This window comes from Culex quinquefasciatus, chromosome 1, assembly GCF_015732765.1.
Source record: "Culex quinquefasciatus strain JHB chromosome 1, VPISU_Cqui_1.0_pri_paternal, whole genome shotgun sequence".
NCBI lineage: Eukaryota > Metazoa > Arthropoda > Insecta > Diptera > Culicidae > Culex > Culex quinquefasciatus.
The window spans coordinates 19059933-19079397 of NC_051861.1; the positions used below are offsets into that span (position 1 = coordinate 19059933).

Below are 19465 nucleotides of genomic sequence, written 5' to 3' on the forward strand. Positions count from 1 at the left end.
AATCAAAATTTGATAGATTTTTTTAACAAACATGGCTGCCGAATGGCCGACCTTGAATAATACTTTTCAGAGCTTTGAAATACCCAGAAGTTTCTTTAAAACTATAAAGTTTAAAATACTTTTTAAAAAATAACTCAATAATTTCATTCAAAGATGTTTTGAGAACATCGCTGTAATAACCTGAAGCCAAGACCTCTGGTAGCTTTGCACACCAAAGGATGGACAAAAGCCGAAATCCTTGTTGAACAAGCAGCACTCTTTCTCGTGGAAACACCCTCGGGGTGGTAGTTTCAAGACACAACCCTCGTCATCAGGATGCATTTCCAAAAAAAAATCTGGTTCTATTATTCTGCAGAGCAAGAGAACCGCCCTCCAGCGGACCTATTGTGATAATTGTGTCTGGAGAAAGGATGGCCCCGGAACGGACAACGAAAATCTTCCGCATCATGATCGCCCACAGCCAGTTTGGCACACAATTCATCACGTGTCATTGCTCTTCCCATTGTTTTGTGAGTTTATATTGTTGCCAAAAATAGTTCGAGTTGGAGTGTAGTAATTTAAAGAGGTAAGAACAATAACATGATATTTATAGGTTTAACTAGTAATGAATAATAAATTCTATCAAATTGTCATAAAATTCTACTCTTTTACTTAACATCTTAAATCACCAGTTTTGTGGCAATTGTCATACAATTATGTCTGACATTTTTAATTGTTCTCAAAAGCCTAAACCACAGTTTTGTTCAAATGTGGTGTTTAAGTTCAGAATGGAACATCTTATGGTTCCAATCTATCAATTTCGCTGCGAGTTTTTAATATCATGATTTCTATTACTTCTTCCCACGATCCGGCGTGATGAATGATGGCCCCAGGATGATAAAGCCGTCGACGTCTAGTGCGAAAGTGAGAGTTATTAACGCAACCAAAAACGAAAAGAATAAAACATCGAATACTCAACCCACATCATTTCCGTTTCATCGAGTTGTTGAATTGTGAATTTGTGTTGTGTTATTTTTACGGGGGGTTTCCGCCAACGCAAAAAAAAAAGAAGAAAGCATGGCACTTTGAAGCCAGGCAGTTTCCGTTGGCAACAACAATGGCGATGATAAGACATTTGCTAGATTAGAGACCGACAACGATTCGAATGCGGAAAAGGGGAAATTTGGGGGGGATGGCAAGGAAATGACAGTTTCTCCCCGAAAAAAAAAAACGTTTGTTCTTGACGAATTTGTTTGGGCCGGAGCAGAGAAATAAAAATGGACGCCGGAAATTGAGCCATCCTTTTTGAAGTGATTAGTTGTTTATTTTTGTGATGTTTTGGGAGGAGAATGGACTCGTTACGGGAATTAAAATGGCGCGAGATGTTTGAGGAATGTATAAGGTTTAATTTGCATGAAATCATTTAAAATGCATTCTCACTGATCCACGCTAAATAAGATGAAATCCTTGTGAAAACGGAATATTTCCACTTGACTTGTTCGCACGAGTTTGTGGACAGTCCGACCAAGTATCGAACCTTTGCATCTTCATCCGCCCATATCAGCTGATCTCCGGAAGTCACGCACACGGCACTTTCGTAGGGACTTCGCGTGCACAGCTGAGAGTCTCTGATCACGTGTGGATGCGTCCGTTGACAGTCCGAGCCGTACATCGGGTGGTGCTTTTTGGGCGTGTAATACGAGTTTTCCGCTGTAGAAAATGGAATCTTACCGTTTTACTGCTATAACGAAGAATATCAAGCATCTTACAGGGATAGTTGATGTCCAGCTCGATCGGTGTGTGGGTAACGTTCGTCCAGAGGCAGATTGGAACCATGGACGAACTCCAAGTTAGGGCTTCTTCAGCCGAATCAGTGCGATGTCATTGGTGCGGTCAGTGACGTTGAATCCGGGATGTTTCAAAACTCTATCCACTTCATGCTGGGATCCAGACTCTGTCAGCTGAACAATGCTAGGTTGGCTGTCTCCTAAGCAGCTTGCCGTTGTAAGGACAGATGAACGGCTAACCACTGATCCCATGCAGTGGAATTGAGGAGTTCCATTTGCGAGCCAGCCGATTCTTGTCTAGTAATAAAATCCATAACAAAGCTGCTGATTGAAATAACCGAAACACGTATGATCTTACCAGCGATCCATTCGAAGTCTCTCCAGCAAGTTTCGCGACTAATTCAGGACAGCCTAGAATGTCTGGATGAATTCGACTATTTCCACCGATGTTTTGTGGGGAACAACAAATAACAGATCCGCTAGAACAGAACGTGATTCGTCCTTGGGACTGCTTGAGCTGTTCCGTACATCGATCTGCCGAAACACATAGTCCGGTGAGTCCACTGCCCAGCGTACAGCTACTACCCTCCTGAAGGTCTGCATCAACATAGTGTACCGCACTAAAATCTCGGAAGTTTGGCAGCAGCACCGACTTCATCCAGTCGACATGGCTGTAAAGTCGGGTGCTGATCAAATGCTCACCAAAGCCGCAGTCCCTGCTAAGTAAGGTTAAAGCAACGGTGTTGTAGAAGAATCCGGAGGGTTTCCCGAGCATGCTACCCGTTAGCTGCTCGCATGATCCGGGTACCAAAAAGACGTCATTACCCACGCACAAATGATCTCGGCCAGGTCCTTTGGTCATACGGGGAAGAAACCGTTCCGAAACTATACAGCTGCTTGCATCCATAATGTGAGATTGAATCAGGTGATTGAACTGTCTAGGGTCTAAGAAGCTTCCCTCTCCGTAGTCTATGAAGCGGTTGATGTCGCGACGACCCCTGCCGTACGCGTAGATGAGACCTTCGTAGTCCAAGCTGTGCCAGATACAGGAAGGTCGAAAGTCCATCGGTAGATCTAAAAGGTTGCTCAATTTCAAAATAGCAATGTTGTTGTAGGCGGAGCCACGCGCGTGTTCCGGGTGCACAACGATCTTCGAGATGGTCGCAACCTTGTTGTTCAGATAGGTGACGAAGGTCGGTGACTTCCCATTAAACGTGGTACAATCAGCCACGGTCAACACCGTGTTTTCGTCAACAATCACACCGAAGCAGTTCGGTCCTTGTCCGTTCCAACGAATCCTGGCCAATTGTCGAGGAAGGTCTTCCGCGTAGATCCTCAATTTGGTCAAATCTTTACTAGTGTAATTCCCATCTATTGTTTTGCCTACCTGCTTATCGTACTCGCGGAAAGTTACATACCGCAAGGCACAGAACGTTTCGTTGTAGTTTGCTGAAAAACAAAATCGTTTAAACGATCTTATGAATCATTCTTGTAGCATACCTTCGAGTCCAACCGCCTCATGCTGTCGCATGGTATCGACAATCCAGTCGAAGTATGTTGAAACTCTCGCGTAGACTCCCGGAAGGGAAACTCCGCAAGCTGACCCAAACGACGTAACGCCTATGATGAACGGCGTCATTCGACCGTTATGCATCAGCTTGAACTGCAGCGGACCTCCGGAATCTCCCTCGCAGGTGTCCATAATTTCATCGCGCGCACATAGATGTTGGCCCTGCAGACCTTGCCTGAGCTTCCGATCGTAAGGATAAATCTTGCTGCACTCTTCATTTGAAATCGGCTTCAACGATACTTGTAGTAGCTTGGGAGTGAAATCCGCTCCAACTCCGGTCCGACCCCAACCCGTAGCCACAAGCTCCTTGAACCTCACCTCTTCATCCCTCCACAGGCAAGCCGGTATCACAGTACCGTCCTCAACCACATTGCGGTCCAACTTCAGCAGCGCAATATCATTGTAACTCGCCGTAAACCTATGCTCCGGATGCCTCACAATCTTTGCAATCCGGAACTGCTGCGCCCACTCATCGTCATCCGCGCTGTACAAGTCAATGTCTCCCAGCCGCACCACGTCCGGAGCAACACTGCGCGAATCCAGCACACAGTGGGCAGCCGTCAGGACGAAGTTGTCCCAAATGAGCGATCCGCCGCACTTCCACTGGATAGAGCCGTCCGGTTCGGTCCAACCGATCGCTGCCATGTGCGGAAACTCCCGGATTCGGGTGGGCTTCCCGCTGGCTGGAGCCGCGGCAGAATACGGTTCGATGCGGTAGAAGCGAAGTCGGCAATCTTGCAAGGGTAGTTCAGCACTATAAAATGTTCGAGATATTCATGGGAATTCATACCATCCAAAGAGGTTCGTTCGTTGGGAAACATTTCCGTTGCGCTGGAAGCCGTCCGTATGCACAAAGTCACAAGGATGAGCCAAATCATCTCTGCTTTGCTTTTTAAATTACACAATAAAGAGAACTCCGCCGTGGCCAGCAAGAGTTTGCGGGCTCAACTGAAGTGAAATGTGTTAACGATAGAAGAACAACTTAATTACGTTCGCAAACGCGAATCGAAAACAAAAACAAATCTTCCGATGGCGATGCCGAAACTGGTTTTTGGTCGTAAACATTTGATCTAGCAAGAACCGGTTTGTTATACAGTGGGAATCAAGTTGAAAAGCAAGGTTGTCTAGCTTATCGGTAATTTGCTACATGTCTTGGCGTTTCGTTGCAAGAAGAATTTCGTTTGTGAAATCAAACATAAATGAAACATTCTCCAGTGCCAAAAACGACACGTTTTGGCTGATTTTGTATAATTGTTCGTTGTTTTCCTGATCCAATCATCAATTGGAGCTCGATAAACATGATTTATCATAATTAAAACATTACTTATTAATTTGTATGAAACCAAAAAGGGTCGAAATTTCGCTATTTCTCATTCCGTTGCAACGTTTTCCAGAGTCACTGCAATTTCGTGACGTTGCAACGCCGGAATGTGTCAAATACAATAACGTCATGTTTCTTATTCCCGGACGCTTCGAAACCCGGACACTTGATCTTGTTTTACCAATTATTTGGATATAAGTTCGCATTATGAATGTCAAAACTGTGTAATTTGATGAATTCCAACATCAACTTTCATTTAAAGTTTGTTTGAACGCTGCAGTTTCCGGCCCGGGCAGAAAATCGCATCTTAGGAAGAACACAAAAATAACATGGACTGTTTTTGTGAACATGACATGATTTTTGTTTGTTCCAAAAACTAAAAAATTGGCCGCCGAAATTCATGATACTTTTTATGTTCCTAAACAGTGTATCATCAAATGTTTTATTTTCATTTCTTTTTGATATTTTTGGACTTAGCAGAATTTCGAAAATTAATTTATTTGGGACTTTGAAAAAATTTCGACCCGTTTATCATGAGATGATATTTTGATGTTTGATCAAGTTTTCACTGGACTTAGGAAAATTTCGAAAGCCAATTTATTTTGGGACTTAGAAAAAAATCGACCACTCCATCATGGGATGATATTTTATAGTTTTATCTTGTTTTCGCTGGACTTAGCAAAATTTCGAATGCCGAATTATTTTGGGACTTAGAAAAAAATCGACCTGTCAATTATGAGATGATACAATTACTTTTCATCATGTTTTCGTTCGACTTAGCAAAATTTCCACTCCTCCGCAAAATGCCAGTTTTGTGAAAGGAATTTTTTATTGAGTTTTTTTTTCACTTTAATTTACTTTAAATACACTAGTTAAACTAATCACATTAAAAGTATTTTACCGCAAATAAAATTTCATCGCAAAGCGCAAAAATGAGCCCACGAGCTCACTCGCTCTCTCTCTCTCTTCTCTCTTCTTTCGTTCACTGCTCGCACGCAACGCGCGAGACATGTCGTGACAGGAATCGGCAATCGGCAGACAGACAGCTTTTGCGTTCGTGGCGGGCTGGTTTGTTTACGTTTTCGCGCAGTAGTTTTCCGCGGATAAATTGTAGTCCGCGTATCGCCGCGGGTTGTGAGTACATTCTGTGGCGGAGGGAGTGTGTGTTCGTTCATTCCGTTGAGTTCGGGAGCCGCGATATATTGTGGTTAAGTGATTGCTTCTGTATTGGCTGCTGGGGGCGAAGAAAAAGTTCCGCTCAGTGTTGGCGGATGCAAGGAATGTTCAGGCCAAGCAGCTGCACCCAGAAGAGGAATCCTCTTGCCCTCAATGTCACTTGGCCTCCTTCCTCCTCCTCCTCCTGCAGGTGCTGTCTTGACACGGATCAACGCCGGAACTATTTCGGTGAATTTTACAGGACACGGGAGTTCTCGGTGAAGGAAAACACAGCTGGTAAAGTTTGTTTTGATTTTGTGTCGCGTGATTGGAATCCTGATTTGTGGGGGGAACATTGTTTTCGCGAATGCGCGATTGTGTGCGTGTGTGTTTGTTTACGTTTGACGTATTCTAGGTGAACGGGTGATTAGAACTGGATGAAACTTTCTTGGTGTTTCCGGAGGGGGTGAGCGAGAAAAAACTGACAAATCCGCGTTGGTGCTGGCTGCGGCCTGTGATTGTTCATGTGACTGTGCTTTGGGGTTTGTTTACGTTTTTAATTGATTATTGTGAGTGTGTGGCAGGGGCAAGGACGTGACAATGTGACATTGCTTCTATCCTTTAGGGGTGTCCGTGACAGAAGGAAGAACCTTTCTCTGGTTATTTCGGAGGAGGTAATCTATTGGGCGACTCGCGAGCAGTTTCCCGGTGAAGGTGGAAAGTGGAGTCCATCTGAATCGATGGTACAAGCTGGTTCGAAATACTTAGTAGGAAGAAGTATTTCAACGATTTTTTGACTCAGATAAGTATTATTTGCTTTCCTTTTTTTATTATATCATATTGGATTATTTGATAAAAAAAGCTCTGGAAATTCTGTTTGAAAATTGATACTTTGTGTTTTGTTTTCTTTAACAGGACCACAACCTGGACATGTTTCGGGACATTCAGCATCTGGCATTTTGTTTAATTAGACAAATTAGCTGCGATGCAACCGTGCTTTGGTTGAATGGATTTGAAGAGGATTAACCAGGTATGTACGAAAAATATTATTTTAAAGTGAACCTATCACTGTTCAAACTTTATTTTGTTACTTTTGCAAATTTATTTTTTTTTTTCAAACCAAATCAATGCTTCGAAAATCTTTTTCTGGGAAGTTACTAGAATATTTTGTTCGAATTATTGTTTCAATATTTTCAAAAGACGTTCTCGTAAAGAGATTTTTTTAAATTTCACGTTGTTGCAGTATTATATTGGTATAGTAATTGTCCTAAACTGAGATGAGGAGTACTTTAAGAAACTGTTTAATTCAAAGAAAGATTTTGGTTTTGAGCAAATAATTCAACTAAAGAAAGAACATCACCTTTCTTCAATATTTGATTTGCTTTTATTATTTCAGTGTTTTAAAGAATTTGGACATGAATCGTTTTTATGTTTATAATTAGATTTTTTTTAGAAGTAGATTATGTTAAAGTCAATGTAACTTTTGCCAACAAAAAGTTGTTTATATTACATTGAAAAACTGATGATCTATGTAACTTGCAATATCAAATAAAATGAAATTTTATTTAAATATTTAATAAATCTCTTCAAATATTTTTTACATTTAAAAATATTGTTGACTTTCAGTACACAGAAAAAAATGATGGTAATATTCATCAGGGAATGGTGACAGATGTTGTGGCAAAATAAATGGTTAGTTTTACCACAGAAAATGATGAATTTTCATCAGTTATTGAAGAAAATTCAACAGGTTCACATTTTTAAACATTTTTTATGTAATATTAGTCAAAAAATGAGGTAATTTTCAACATACCAAATTTTAAACGTTCCAAAATTCAACTTTTTTTCTGTGTACATCATTTTAATAACTGATTGATTGGAAGTTATTAACAAAACTTTCAAAAAATTGATAAGACTGGTGTCCCTTAAAAAATACACATTGTAACTGAGTTTTGTGGAATTAATATAAAATGAATATTAATGGGAAAAACTCAATATATAAATCGATTCAATTTAAATATCAATGTTGATAATTAATTCAATTTATACGCAATGTTTTTTTCACAGTACGCTTTCACTGTGCGCGCATGTTACGCCTCTCTCTCTTTTTCTGACTATTTTTGTAAACAGTGTATTGGGCTTACACCCTTACTAAAAATCATGGTTTTCTGAGTTCAATATCTATTTTTTCATACGTTTTTTTTTGAGTTCAGGTACTACAAGCTTAAAAATGGTTATATGGGTTGAACTCAAAAAATCGTATGAAAAGTGAGATATTGAACTCAGAAAATCATGTTTTTTGGTAAGGGTGTACTCAGTTCAGATACACGGAGAAAAAAGAGTTCTCAAAATCGTGAACAAGCGTTCATGAAATTCGGAACCACGAACAAAGTGTTCAAATTTCATGGTACGTTTTTCAAAATCGTACCATGGAATTTGAACACTTTGTTCGTGGTTCCGAATTTCATGAACGCTTGTTCACGATTTTTGGAACTCTTTTTTCTCCGTGTAGTGCGATGGACTTTTGCTTAAAAATAAGCCCTTTTAAGTTTTCTGTCGAAAGATACCATCTGAAAATAAAATTGTATCATGGGAAGTTGCGAAATATGGATTTGTAAGATTTCTTCACAAATCACAACTTTTCATGATACATTAATGATTCTGGATGAAATTTTTACGAACAGTTTTTTTCAGGCAAAAACCTGAACCTGTCTTGATTTTTTATGTTTCTGGATGATATTTTTTCGCACCAATTTTTTCAGGAAAAAGCAGAATTGGCCATGATTATTTCATGTTCCTGGATGATATTTTTCGGTACCATGACATGATATTTTTAAGTTCAAAATGACAACTTGGTTTGATATTTTTTTGATGTTTCGTAGAGTAACTCATGTTACATTTTATGTTTCTACATCTCTTAAGTCAAGCGTTCTGGAAACATGTCATCTTCATGTTTTTGGCAACATGACAAGTTTACCGTAAGATGTAATTTTCTGATCGGGCCGGGCAGAAAGTTGCATCTTGGAAAAATCTACCTATGTTCGTAAAAACACGAACAAGTCAAGTTCACCCCAGGGTATGGTTAAGAGATAACCGAACATGGCCACGAACATAAATTGTTCGAGGCGTATCTGCGAAAAATCTTGTTGAGTTTATTTGACCAACAATGCCACATCAAGTTGAGTTTATAGTAGCAAACAACTGAAATCTTCCAAAAATCATATCAAGTTCATAAAGTAGATTTTGATCCCAAAAATAATTTTATTGGTTTTTAATGCACCCCGCCACAATTCAGACCCCCTCCCCTTCTTCCTCTTCACAAATATGAGTAATATTGCAGTAATATACGCACTTACATCAAAACAAGATTTTTCAAAGTTGAAAAATTATTTTACTTTGAAAACTCATTAAAAAATTGCCAAAATGTCATAATAATTTTCCAAATCACGAAAAATCCAAAGTCTCTATATTCCATTTTTTTTAAATTGAAAATAAAAGTTTATGAAAATATTCCTAAAATTGCATAAGTCCAAAAATCCACAGTAAAATTCCAAAAAGCCTGGTAATGTTTCTTATCAAAATAATTTTTCAAAATGTTGAAAAATATTCAACTGGCTGAGAGCAAAAATTTAGCAAAGTCCTGAAAATCTAAAAAAATTTACCAAAAATCTTATCGTGATACTGATCCCGTAAATTTTCTAAGTGCCGGAACGATTTTTGTAGGGGGTATATCAATAATTATTAAAAACCAACTTTCGAATTTCAAAATTTCAATGAAGACGTTTTGTTAGGGACATTATTTTAGGAACAAACTGATGTTTTTGTAAAAATCGGACGAAAATTTCCTGTAATTTCGACCATTTTTTCCGAAATTTTACTGGCCAAAAGCCAAAATTTTGCTAAGTCCAAAAAATCAAATAAATTCTACTGAAAATCTTGTCGTGATACGGATCCCGTAAATTTTCTAAGTGCCGGAACGATTTTTGTAGGGGGTATATCAATAATTATTAAAAACCAACTTTCGAATTTCAAAATTTCAATGAAGACGTTTTGTTAGGGACATTATTTTAGGAACAAACTGATGTTTTTGTAAAAATCAGACGAAAATTTCCTGTAATTTCGACGATTTTCCGAAATTTTACTGGCTAAAAGCCAAAATTTTGCTAAGTCCAAAAAATCAAATAAATTCTACCGAAAATCTTGTCGTGATACGGATCCCGTTAATTTTCTAAGTGCCGGAACGATTTTTGTAGGGGGTATATCAATAATTATTAAAAACCAACTTTCGAATTTCAAAATTTCAATGAAGACGTTTTGTTAGGGACATTATTTTAGGAACAAACTGATGTTTTTGTAAAAATCAGACGAAAATTTCCTGTAATTTCGACGATTTTCCGAAATTTTACTGGCCAAAAGCCAAAATTTTATTAAGTCCAAGAAATCAAATAAATTCTACCAAAAATCTTGTCGTGATACGGATCCCGAAAATTTTCTAAGTGCCGGAACGATTTTTGTAGGGGGTATATCAATAATTATTAAAAACCAACTTTCGAATTTCAAAATTTCAATGAAGAAGTTTTGTTAGGGACATTATTTTAGGAACAAACTGATGTTTTTGTTAAAATCGGACAAAAATGTCCTGTAAATTCGTTGATTTTTCCGAAATTTTGGTTCAAAGCAAAAATAAACATCAAAATAATTTATCATGTTTCCAAACTCCCGAAAATTTTCTAAGTCCCAAAAAAATGCTTTTTCTGTAAAAAGTAAAGAATTAAAAAATATAAGTAAAAATTTCAAAGTCCAGCATAAATAAAATCAAACTTTAAAATATCAGCTCATGAAAATTATTCTAAGTATCGGAAATTGAAAATTCGGTCAGTGACTGCAAATTTTGCTAAGTCCAGCATAAATTTGAAACAAAGTCAAAATAATCATTTCATGATGTTCGGGTAAAATTTTGAAAAAAATTAATTTTCGAAATTTTTGCTAAGTCCAAAAAAACTACCACTAACAGCTCAATATCAACTGTAGATAATGCAGTATGATCATGGAATATACTTTCCATGATACGCAGTCGGTTTCAAAAGTCGTCATAACTCGAGGAGTTTACAACAAGATGCAAATAAACAAGCCAAGATAGTTCGAAGTTATCGCAACCAACTCACTTTCCGCCCGGGATAAATTTGAAACTAAGTCAAAATAATCATTTCATGATGTTCGGGTAAAATTTTTGAAAAAAAATTAATTTTCGAAATTTTTGCTAAGTCCAAAAAAACTACCACTAACAGCTCAATATCAACTGTAGATAATGCAGTATGATCATGGAATATACTTTCCATGATACGCAGTCGGTTTCAAAAGTCGTCATAACTCGAGGAGTTTACAGCAAGATGCGAATAAACAAGCCAATATAGTTCGAAGTTATATCCACCAACTCACTTTCCGCCCGGGTTAATGCCAAAACAATTAAATACAATAGAATTATAAGTTTACCAAAAATGCGAAAAATTTCACTTGAAATATTTCATAGGCGTTTGAAGCACCGGGAAGGCACAGTAGAAATGTATGGTTTCGATTCCCTTAAATTCTAGCAAATTTTTATATAAACTATCGATTGTTTTGATGTTAACAGCTTAGCATTCTTTAGGTCTCAATGCCATTCACTATCATTTCGACGTCGTCGTGCTATCTTGTCGCACCCACCATTTTGACGTTCCGAGAAAAACGCGTTTTAATGTTTGACCTTGAATATTAAAAAACGAGAGCACGCAATGTAAACAATAACAAACACGTTTTGTTTGGCTCACCATTCTGTGCATTGTCCCAAAGTTTGGTTGAAGTTGGTTGCTGGAGTCCCGAGTTATAATTACAAATGTTTACGGTGGTCTAGCTTGTACGTGCGACAAACGCATCCTGACTTTCCTGGCCTGAAATCCCTTTGGCCTTTTGTCGCACTTACATCAATTTTCATGGAGTGACAAGATAGCACGACAAGATTGAAACTACTTTTATATGTAAAATTACAAAAATGCACGGAGTTTTTTCGGTTTTTGTTGAATATCTCAGGATTGAAATCGAATTTTGGGGATCTGCGAAGGTCAAAAGGTGAGGCATTGTGAGCTGCACAAAATGGCGTTCTTAACTCAATTTGGCCCAAAATGCACGTACGGCAAGTTAGCACGATGGCGACGATTTCAGTCCAAATTTGTGCGATTCATAAGCAAAATCGAGTGTCCGGAATTCGAAGCAAAAGTGTCCGGATTTCGAAACAGCTTTTAACAGTATCCGGGATTCGAAGCACAACAATTCATTTTAATTTTAAAATTCTGATGAAAAATTGTTAGAAAAGACATATTTTGCATGCATTTTCTTGAAATTGACTGTTGATACTACATCCTGACGATATTTCTACATTCCCAACTTATTACATGATTTTTTGCCAGCTATAACAAAAATGATATGCTACTAAGTGTCCGGATTTCGAATCATGACGTTATTACATTGCTTCCATTCTCATTATTGAAACTAAATTTATTTATTGTATTAAAATTTTCCTTCCAATACATAGTGACCGAGCATTGGATGCAGACAAAGGCAAGCCTTGTTTACCGGGACTTAAGCTCCTCTTACAAAAATCCGTTGCATTCACCAACCCCCACATGATTGGCTGATCCTTTGTTGTCCCTTTGTTCGCTCAATTTTCCCTCTGCCATAAACTACAAATCAGAGCTTCGCTTGAAATCGGTGACCGGAAGAAGAGAGAAGAAGAAGCGGCATTTCCCTTGAGATTTATTGTCTTCGCCTGCTTCCTGGTCCAGGCTTGGCAGTGCAAAAACGTCATTTTGCACTTTACCACTAAAACTACTTACAAGAGAGAGAGAGAGAGAGCGAAAAAAAGAAAGGTTCGAGCACTTCGAGGGACAAGAAAAATAAATAAACACGTCACGGGATTAACGGGGAAAAAGCTGAAGAAAAGAGGAAAATTTGCTTGGTATTGAGCAGAAAGGTGCTACAAAAGATGCTTTCTAGTTTCATGGGAACCCACCGACACGTAACGTGAGATATAGTCCCTTTTTGAAGTGGAAAGTTTGCTGAAATAGTGTTTTGTCTGTGGTAGAGTGTTGTTTTAAAAATGAAAGCCGACTGTTTTGTTTTATCTTGTGAGTGGAGAACGGCACGTTATCGTGAAAATGTTAAGATGAAAGAACACGAGTGACGAAAATGTCGGCAGGAATCTCTTTGTAAAGAGGTGCCAAAATTAGGGCGCTACTCGAGGTTGAGGTTGGTAATTTGATGTAACATTTCATTACGGAAGAAAGTAAGTGCAAAGGCTATGACTAATTTTGACTGCAATGGTTTCTCAGGTAAGTACTAACACTGTCAACTTAATCAACAGTCAAAGTTCACAAGAAACTAACCCTCACAAATGCAACTCTCAAGTGCATTGCACCTAGAACAACCCTCAAAAGTCGTGCAGCGTTACATAAAAGGCTTTTTAAAAATGTACGACCTCCGTCGGGCGTTCAAGTGATTCCAAGAATGCGTACACATCAGGGCGCCACCATGCAGCGGCGTCGAAAAGCTTATCAAACACTTGAGAAATCTCGCTTCGCCCAAACACAAGCGACGGTTAAATTGAAGTGTCTCTCCACATCCAACGTAGTCGTCGTTGCTCGAAAAACGGAAACCATGCGGAAGCCATCAACGTCAAACTCTGAAGCTCGCTCGCCGGTGTACCGAGACTCACTTGAACTTTCTGTTCCTTCTGGGCCCTTCGCATGGTGTGACGATACGTCTTTTGGATCTAAACTGTCGAACCGTCAGCTACTACGGGGGGGGGAACGTGCAAACGTTCAACTGTGTAAATTGAAAGAGTTATAACACCTGGGGATTCGATTTCACCTCTCCTTGCTGCTGCTTTTTGGCATTGCTGGGTTTTCCTCGGAATCCTGGTACAGATCGAAAGGAATGCTCGATGGATTGGAACTCGACGACGTTGGGAATCGTATTTCACGCTGAGTGACACAAAAGTTGCAAGGTTCGAGGGTTTTGTTGCATCGTTGAAAGTTTAAGCCCCTCCCCTAGGAGGTTGCTCGTTTTGTGGTGTAAGGGAATAAGGAAACAATCGTTTTGGGAGAAATTTCAACTGTACTACGACTATTTCTAAAAACTACATTGCAACTTTTATTAAAAACGAGAATTTACATTATACAGCAGCACTTTTTAATTTTTTTAACATGTATTAGTTTATGCATGAATTGTTTGATCGAGTCTTTTCACCCTCCTCTACAGTTCGAAACTATGTTCTTAAAGTCCGTAAGATATATGAAGATTTAAAGTTATTCATATTTTTACACGAAAAGATATGATTAGTTTGACTTGCTAATGCAAAAAAAAAAAAACATGACAGTTGCATCTTTTTGCACTCCCTCAGGTATCAACTCTCTAAACCCGCTCATCCATATTCCGCTGCAGATTTTCACTTAATTCAGTTATCGAATTTTAATTTCCTTGCATACCTTCAGGCGAATTCCAAACAACTCACAGGATTTCCAATCAACTCCAGGTTCACCGTGTGTGTGGAAAACTTTTTCCCCAAGCTGGCCCCAACTTCAAAGAGTCGGAGAATTTTCCAATCTTCACCTCCGCAGGGGACCACCTGGTTGGCAGTAAATTAGTGCGGCTGATTCAATTATCGGCTGAGCTTGGTGATGCCCACGAGAGGGACAAGCTTCTGCTGATTTGCCAAATGGAATCCGGTGTGTGTGTGTTTTTTTTTTGTTTGTTCGTTTCTTCCACAGCTGGTTGCATCCCGGGTGCAATTTTGCTCGCTTCACATCAGCCGGTCAAATCGTCCGAGTGTGTGGAGATTATTTGCTTTACCGAGCGCATGGCTAAATGCAGCTCTTCGTTTTCCTTCGGGGCTGGACTTCTGGACGAGAGTTTGATCCGTATCAAAATTCCCGGGCGAACTGAGCATGGAGAGAGTGGTGAAAGCTTTTTTTTTTGCTAGACATACGATAAGAAAGTTACCGAGCCAGAAAAATTGTAAAATTGTTTTTCCTCTGACTGAGATGTGTTGGAAAAGCTGGAAAATGAATTAGTTTTTTGTCGATGCTTTCGGTACGTTGTTTTTGATGTAGCTGAGCTGCATTTGTCGGGCCTTGAGTTCTTGCGAGGGCCCAAGCTTGACTTGGTAATTCAATTAGGGGCTCGAGCTTGTGATAGTTGGTGTGTGAGATACGGATGCAGTTGATTTTGGAGGGATGTTGGCACTGCGAAAGTAATTGGAATTTTTAAGGCTCTGGAAGGCATCATCCCCAATCGGCCATTTGGCGGCCATGTTTGTTTTAGAAAAACATTCAAATCTTGATTCAGAATGTTTCAATCAAAAAAGGGTTTCTTTGTTTTTTTTTGTAGAAGCGTTTTACATATAGTGTTTTTTTTTCATTTCAATTTACTATTTCTGGACTCTGAATTCAGAACCATCATTGACAGTCATTGCCCCAAAAGTGAAGGACACCATCTATCACCACCTTAAAGCGAAGCTTTGTTTTTTTATTAAGAGTAGAATTGATTGTTGAACTCATTACAAAGTTTAACTAGAGAGCTTTGACTTGAGCAGTTCTCTACGAAATCGGTCGATTTTGTGCATTTTTAGCTTTTTTTTATGTAAGCCATTAAGCCATTTTGAGTCATTGGTGGAATCAGAAAAGTCGTCATACAATATTGGCAGCTGCCCATACAAAAATGGTACGTAAATATTCAAAAACTGTATGTTACCGGGCAGATAACAAAACAGTGGTCATTCAATAACAAGTCCTGTTGAAATATCTAATTTTGTTATAAGAAAGTCATGATCATCAGTTTATCCGTCATATCCTAATGTGTTTTTAATTTTTATTGATTAATTTTACTTTAGCTATGGACAAATTCTGACCAATTTTCCTTAACCCAATTTGTTATTATTTCTTATTTTGCTGAATATGGACAGAACTATGGGAATATTTTGACCAACTTTGTCAAGGACATTATTTTGGCTATGAAATGGGGTCTTTGTACCTAAACTTTTTTTTAAGCAAAAAAATTGTAAGTTGAGCAATTCTCTACCAAAAACTTTGTGGGGGCCTTCCCTATGACCAAATAAACTATGTTTGTGATTGGTTCAACCATACAAGTCTCTGCTGTCCGTACAAAAATGGTATGTAAATATTCAAACAGCTGTAACTTTTGAGTGAATTTTCTGATCAATTTGGTGTCTTCGGCAAAGTTGTAGGTTTTGTTGAGGACTTTTGAGAAAAAAATGAGTACACGGAAAAAAAATTTCTGATTTTTTTATCAACTATTTTTCCACAAAAACTCAACTTCCCGAAATACGTTTTTTTTTAATTTTCGAGATTTTTGATATGTTTTAGGGGACAAAAATCCGCAACATTTGAGCCATAGAGAAACATGGTCAAAAAATCTGCCGCCGAGTTATAAATTTTTGAAAAAATAGTGATTTTTGGAAAAAATCGAAGTTTCATGCAAAAACAAGTTTTATATTATTTTTAATGCAAAATTGAATTTGCAAACGAAAAGTACTTTACAGATTTTTTGATAAAGGGCTCCGTTTTCAAGGTATAGCCACCGAAAGTTTGATTTTAGCGAAATATTTGCAGTTTTTCAATTTTCAAAAATAGTGACCATAAGTGACTATTTCTAAAAATATTTTTTTGACAAGTTCAGAAAATTTGCTATAAAATTGTCTAAAAGACATTGAAGATTGGACCTCGAGTTGCTGAGATAGAGCCGCTTTAAGAAAAAGAAACACGAAAATTGAAGTTTTCTTAATCTCACCAAAATAACCCACCATTTTGTAATGACCATATCTCAGCAAGTAATGGTCCGATTTTCAATTTTTATACATGAAAAATTCGTGAAATTTTCCGATCTTTTCGAAAAAAATATTTTGAAGTTTTGTAAATCAAGACTTTTTTTCAATGGGTGTAATATTGAATGTTTGGCCCTTTTAAAATGTTAGTCTTGATTTAAACATTTCAAAATATTTTTTTCGAAAAGATCGAAAAATTTCACGAATGTTTTATGTATTAACATTGATAATCGGACCATTAGTTGCTGAGATATCGTCATTAGAAAATGGTGGGTTATTTTGGTGAGATTAAGAAAACTTCAATTTTCGTGTTTCTTTTTCTTAAAGCGGCTCTATCTCAGCAACCCGAGGTCCAATCTTCAATGTCTCTTAGACAATGTCTCTTAGACAATTAGACAATTTTATAGCAAATTTTCTGAACATCTCAAAAAAATATTTTTAGAAATGGTCACTTATGGTCACTATTTTTAAAAATTGAAAAACTGCAAATATTTCGCTAAAATCAAACTTTCGTTGGCTATATCTTGAAAACGGAGCCCTTTATCAGAAAATCAATCTGTAAAGTACTTTTCAATTGCAAATTCATTTTTGCATTAAAAAATAATGTCAAACTTGTTTTTGCATGAATGTTCGATTTTTCCAAAAATCTTTTTTTTTTAATTCATAGCTCGGCGGCAGATTTTTTGACCATGTTTCTCTATGGCTCAAATGTTGCGGATTTTTGTCCCCTAAAACATATCAAAAAATCTCGAAAATCAGAAATACGTATTTTGGGAAATTGAGTTTTTTGTGAAACAAAAGTTGATAAAAAAATCATCAATTTTTTTCCTTGTACCTATTTTTTCTCAAAAGTCCTCAACAATACCTACAACTTTGCCGAATACATCAAATTGATCAGAAAATTCACTCAAAAGTTACAGCTGTTTGAATATTTACATACCATTTTTGTATGGACAGCAACCAAAATTGTATGGAGACTTGTATGGGTGAACCAATCACACAAAATAGTTTATTTGGTCATATGGAAGGCCCCCACAAAGTTTTAGTCAAATCAAAAATACAAAAAATAAAAATGGTCGAAATCGACCGATTTCGTAGAGAGTTGCTCAGTTGATTCTTTTAATTATTGATATTGAAATATTCCTTCGATTTTTGGTTTATAAATAATTTTAAAATAAATCCAACAGCTTGATCGTAAATATTCTGTCATTTTTTTTATCGCTAGAACTTTCAAACATTTTGATTATTTACTCAATGGGATTTTTTGTAATATTTATGTAATATGTTATTGTATCTCACAAATACCAATTTGAAGAATCGGTAACATTTTTTTCTCTCTTATCGAATTTTCTTGTAATAATTTTTGATAACAGAAATAGTTTTCTTAAACAAAGTTTTGTTATTTTTTTTGTTTTAAGCTAATCTGGGTGTTTTGATAACTAGTTCTACCCTCCTGACAATAACAGAATTTGAACTTTTCCAGTTATTTCCACCTGCTCGGGCTTTGAAGAAATTTTCTGATCGAAAGAAGATGTAGATTTATTTTGTTGTCGACAATCATTCTATTTTCCAAATTTCTAAACTTTTCTTTATTTCTTTCTCTTTTCAGGTAAATTTCACGGTAGAGTACACGAAATTAAACTCACAACGGGGCAAGTTTAACCATCATATCTTTGATAGTCGTCCAATTACGTTCAACCTCAAGCAGTTTACCCCTTTCTTTATGCACCGGAATCTCGGCAATAAACTTGCCTAGAGGAAGGCAAACGGTAACGAATTTCCTTTGGTAAAAGTTATACAGTTATACAAATTTAAGCTCGCTCGCAAAAAAATAAAAATAAAACTCCAACTGAATGGCTCATTGATTACTCCCTTCCAGGGAAAGGAAGGACAGAGCTGTCAGGGAATCGTACCGTTTGGAGATTCGTTTGAAGTGCACCGCAGCTCGGTTGAAATAAAAGATATTTTTTCCCCCAGCTTTTGCTCCCAATCCGGTTATTGTAGTTCGAGATGTCGAGTTCAGAAAGAGTGAAACACCTGGGCAACGTGATGGGAAAACTGGGAAACTCTCCACCTGGAAGGGAGATGATTGTAAGCAATATAATCCCCTTTGAAATTTGATAAGTACGGTCTGCCTGTGGGTAGGGACTTTTCGAAAGACGAGAGTCTCGTCTGCGCTGGAAATTCGAAACGATCATCATCTTTTTATGGCACACCGGGCGGAAATGAGTAAGAATACCAACTTTTAATGCAAACGGGGCCGTGGTGGTGGGTGCTGGGAGGAAGCTGGCGAAAATTACAGGGCGGAAGGATAATTTAAATGGCTGGGAAGAGAAATTTCAACCGGAAGATTGGCCTCGGTGTAAAAAAAACTTGAAAGGTGGTTGGACTTCTTTCTGCTCTGTTATTTGTTTGGTTTTGGACTGTACTAGGCAACAATATTTATGTTTCTGCGGCTGCTATAACTTAAAGGTTCTGTCCATATTCTGTCCAAATTTCAAGAGGACTGGCCGGGATTTGATCCCATAACTTTCTGTGTGAAGGACAAATGCCGCAACGATTTAGCCACGGAGTCAGTTTCCTAATAATCGCATCGGAACTGTATCAACAACATTCTGCTAATCTTGTTACCTGTGAACGACTAAAGTGTGTTGCCTAGAAGAAGTCAAACGACTCCGTTTCATCAGTCAATTTCGGTCGTCACCACCGATAATGGCATTGTCCCCTTCCACGAACAAGCTCATTAATATGCTCTTTCGCGTAAGTGTGTGTGTGTGTGC

At 37.8% G+C, this 19465-nt stretch overlaps 2 protein-coding genes across 14 annotated transcripts in view; one reads left to right on the top strand and one right to left on the bottom strand.

Moving 5' to 3' along the window:
- Positions 1-19465, top strand: part of LOC6032190 (peripheral plasma membrane protein CASK) — a 614477-nt gene that overhangs the window by 292758 nt on the left and 302254 nt on the right. The window lies entirely within an intron of this gene.
- LOC6035443 lies at positions 1363-1833 on the bottom strand. The gene is made up of 2 exons (XM_038258194.1): positions 1749-1833; positions 1363-1689 (listed from the first exon to the last, which is right to left on the bottom strand). The coding sequence occupies exons 1-2, from the start codon at positions 1813-1815 to the stop codon at positions 1403-1405; spliced, it is 354 nt and encodes a 117-aa protein (XP_038114122.1). The 5' UTR covers positions 1816-1833; the 3' UTR covers positions 1363-1402.

Excerpts from the sequence above, each read along its gene's own strand:
- LOC6035443 (XM_038258194.1), bottom strand. The coding sequence starts at position 1,815 with ATGGTTCCAATCTGCCTCTGGACGAACGTTACCCACACACCGATCGAG. Across the intron at positions 1,690-1,748 it reads GCTGGACATCAACTATCCCT|CGGAAAACTCGTATTACACG; the intron begins GTAAGATGCTTG and ends CATTTTCTACAG.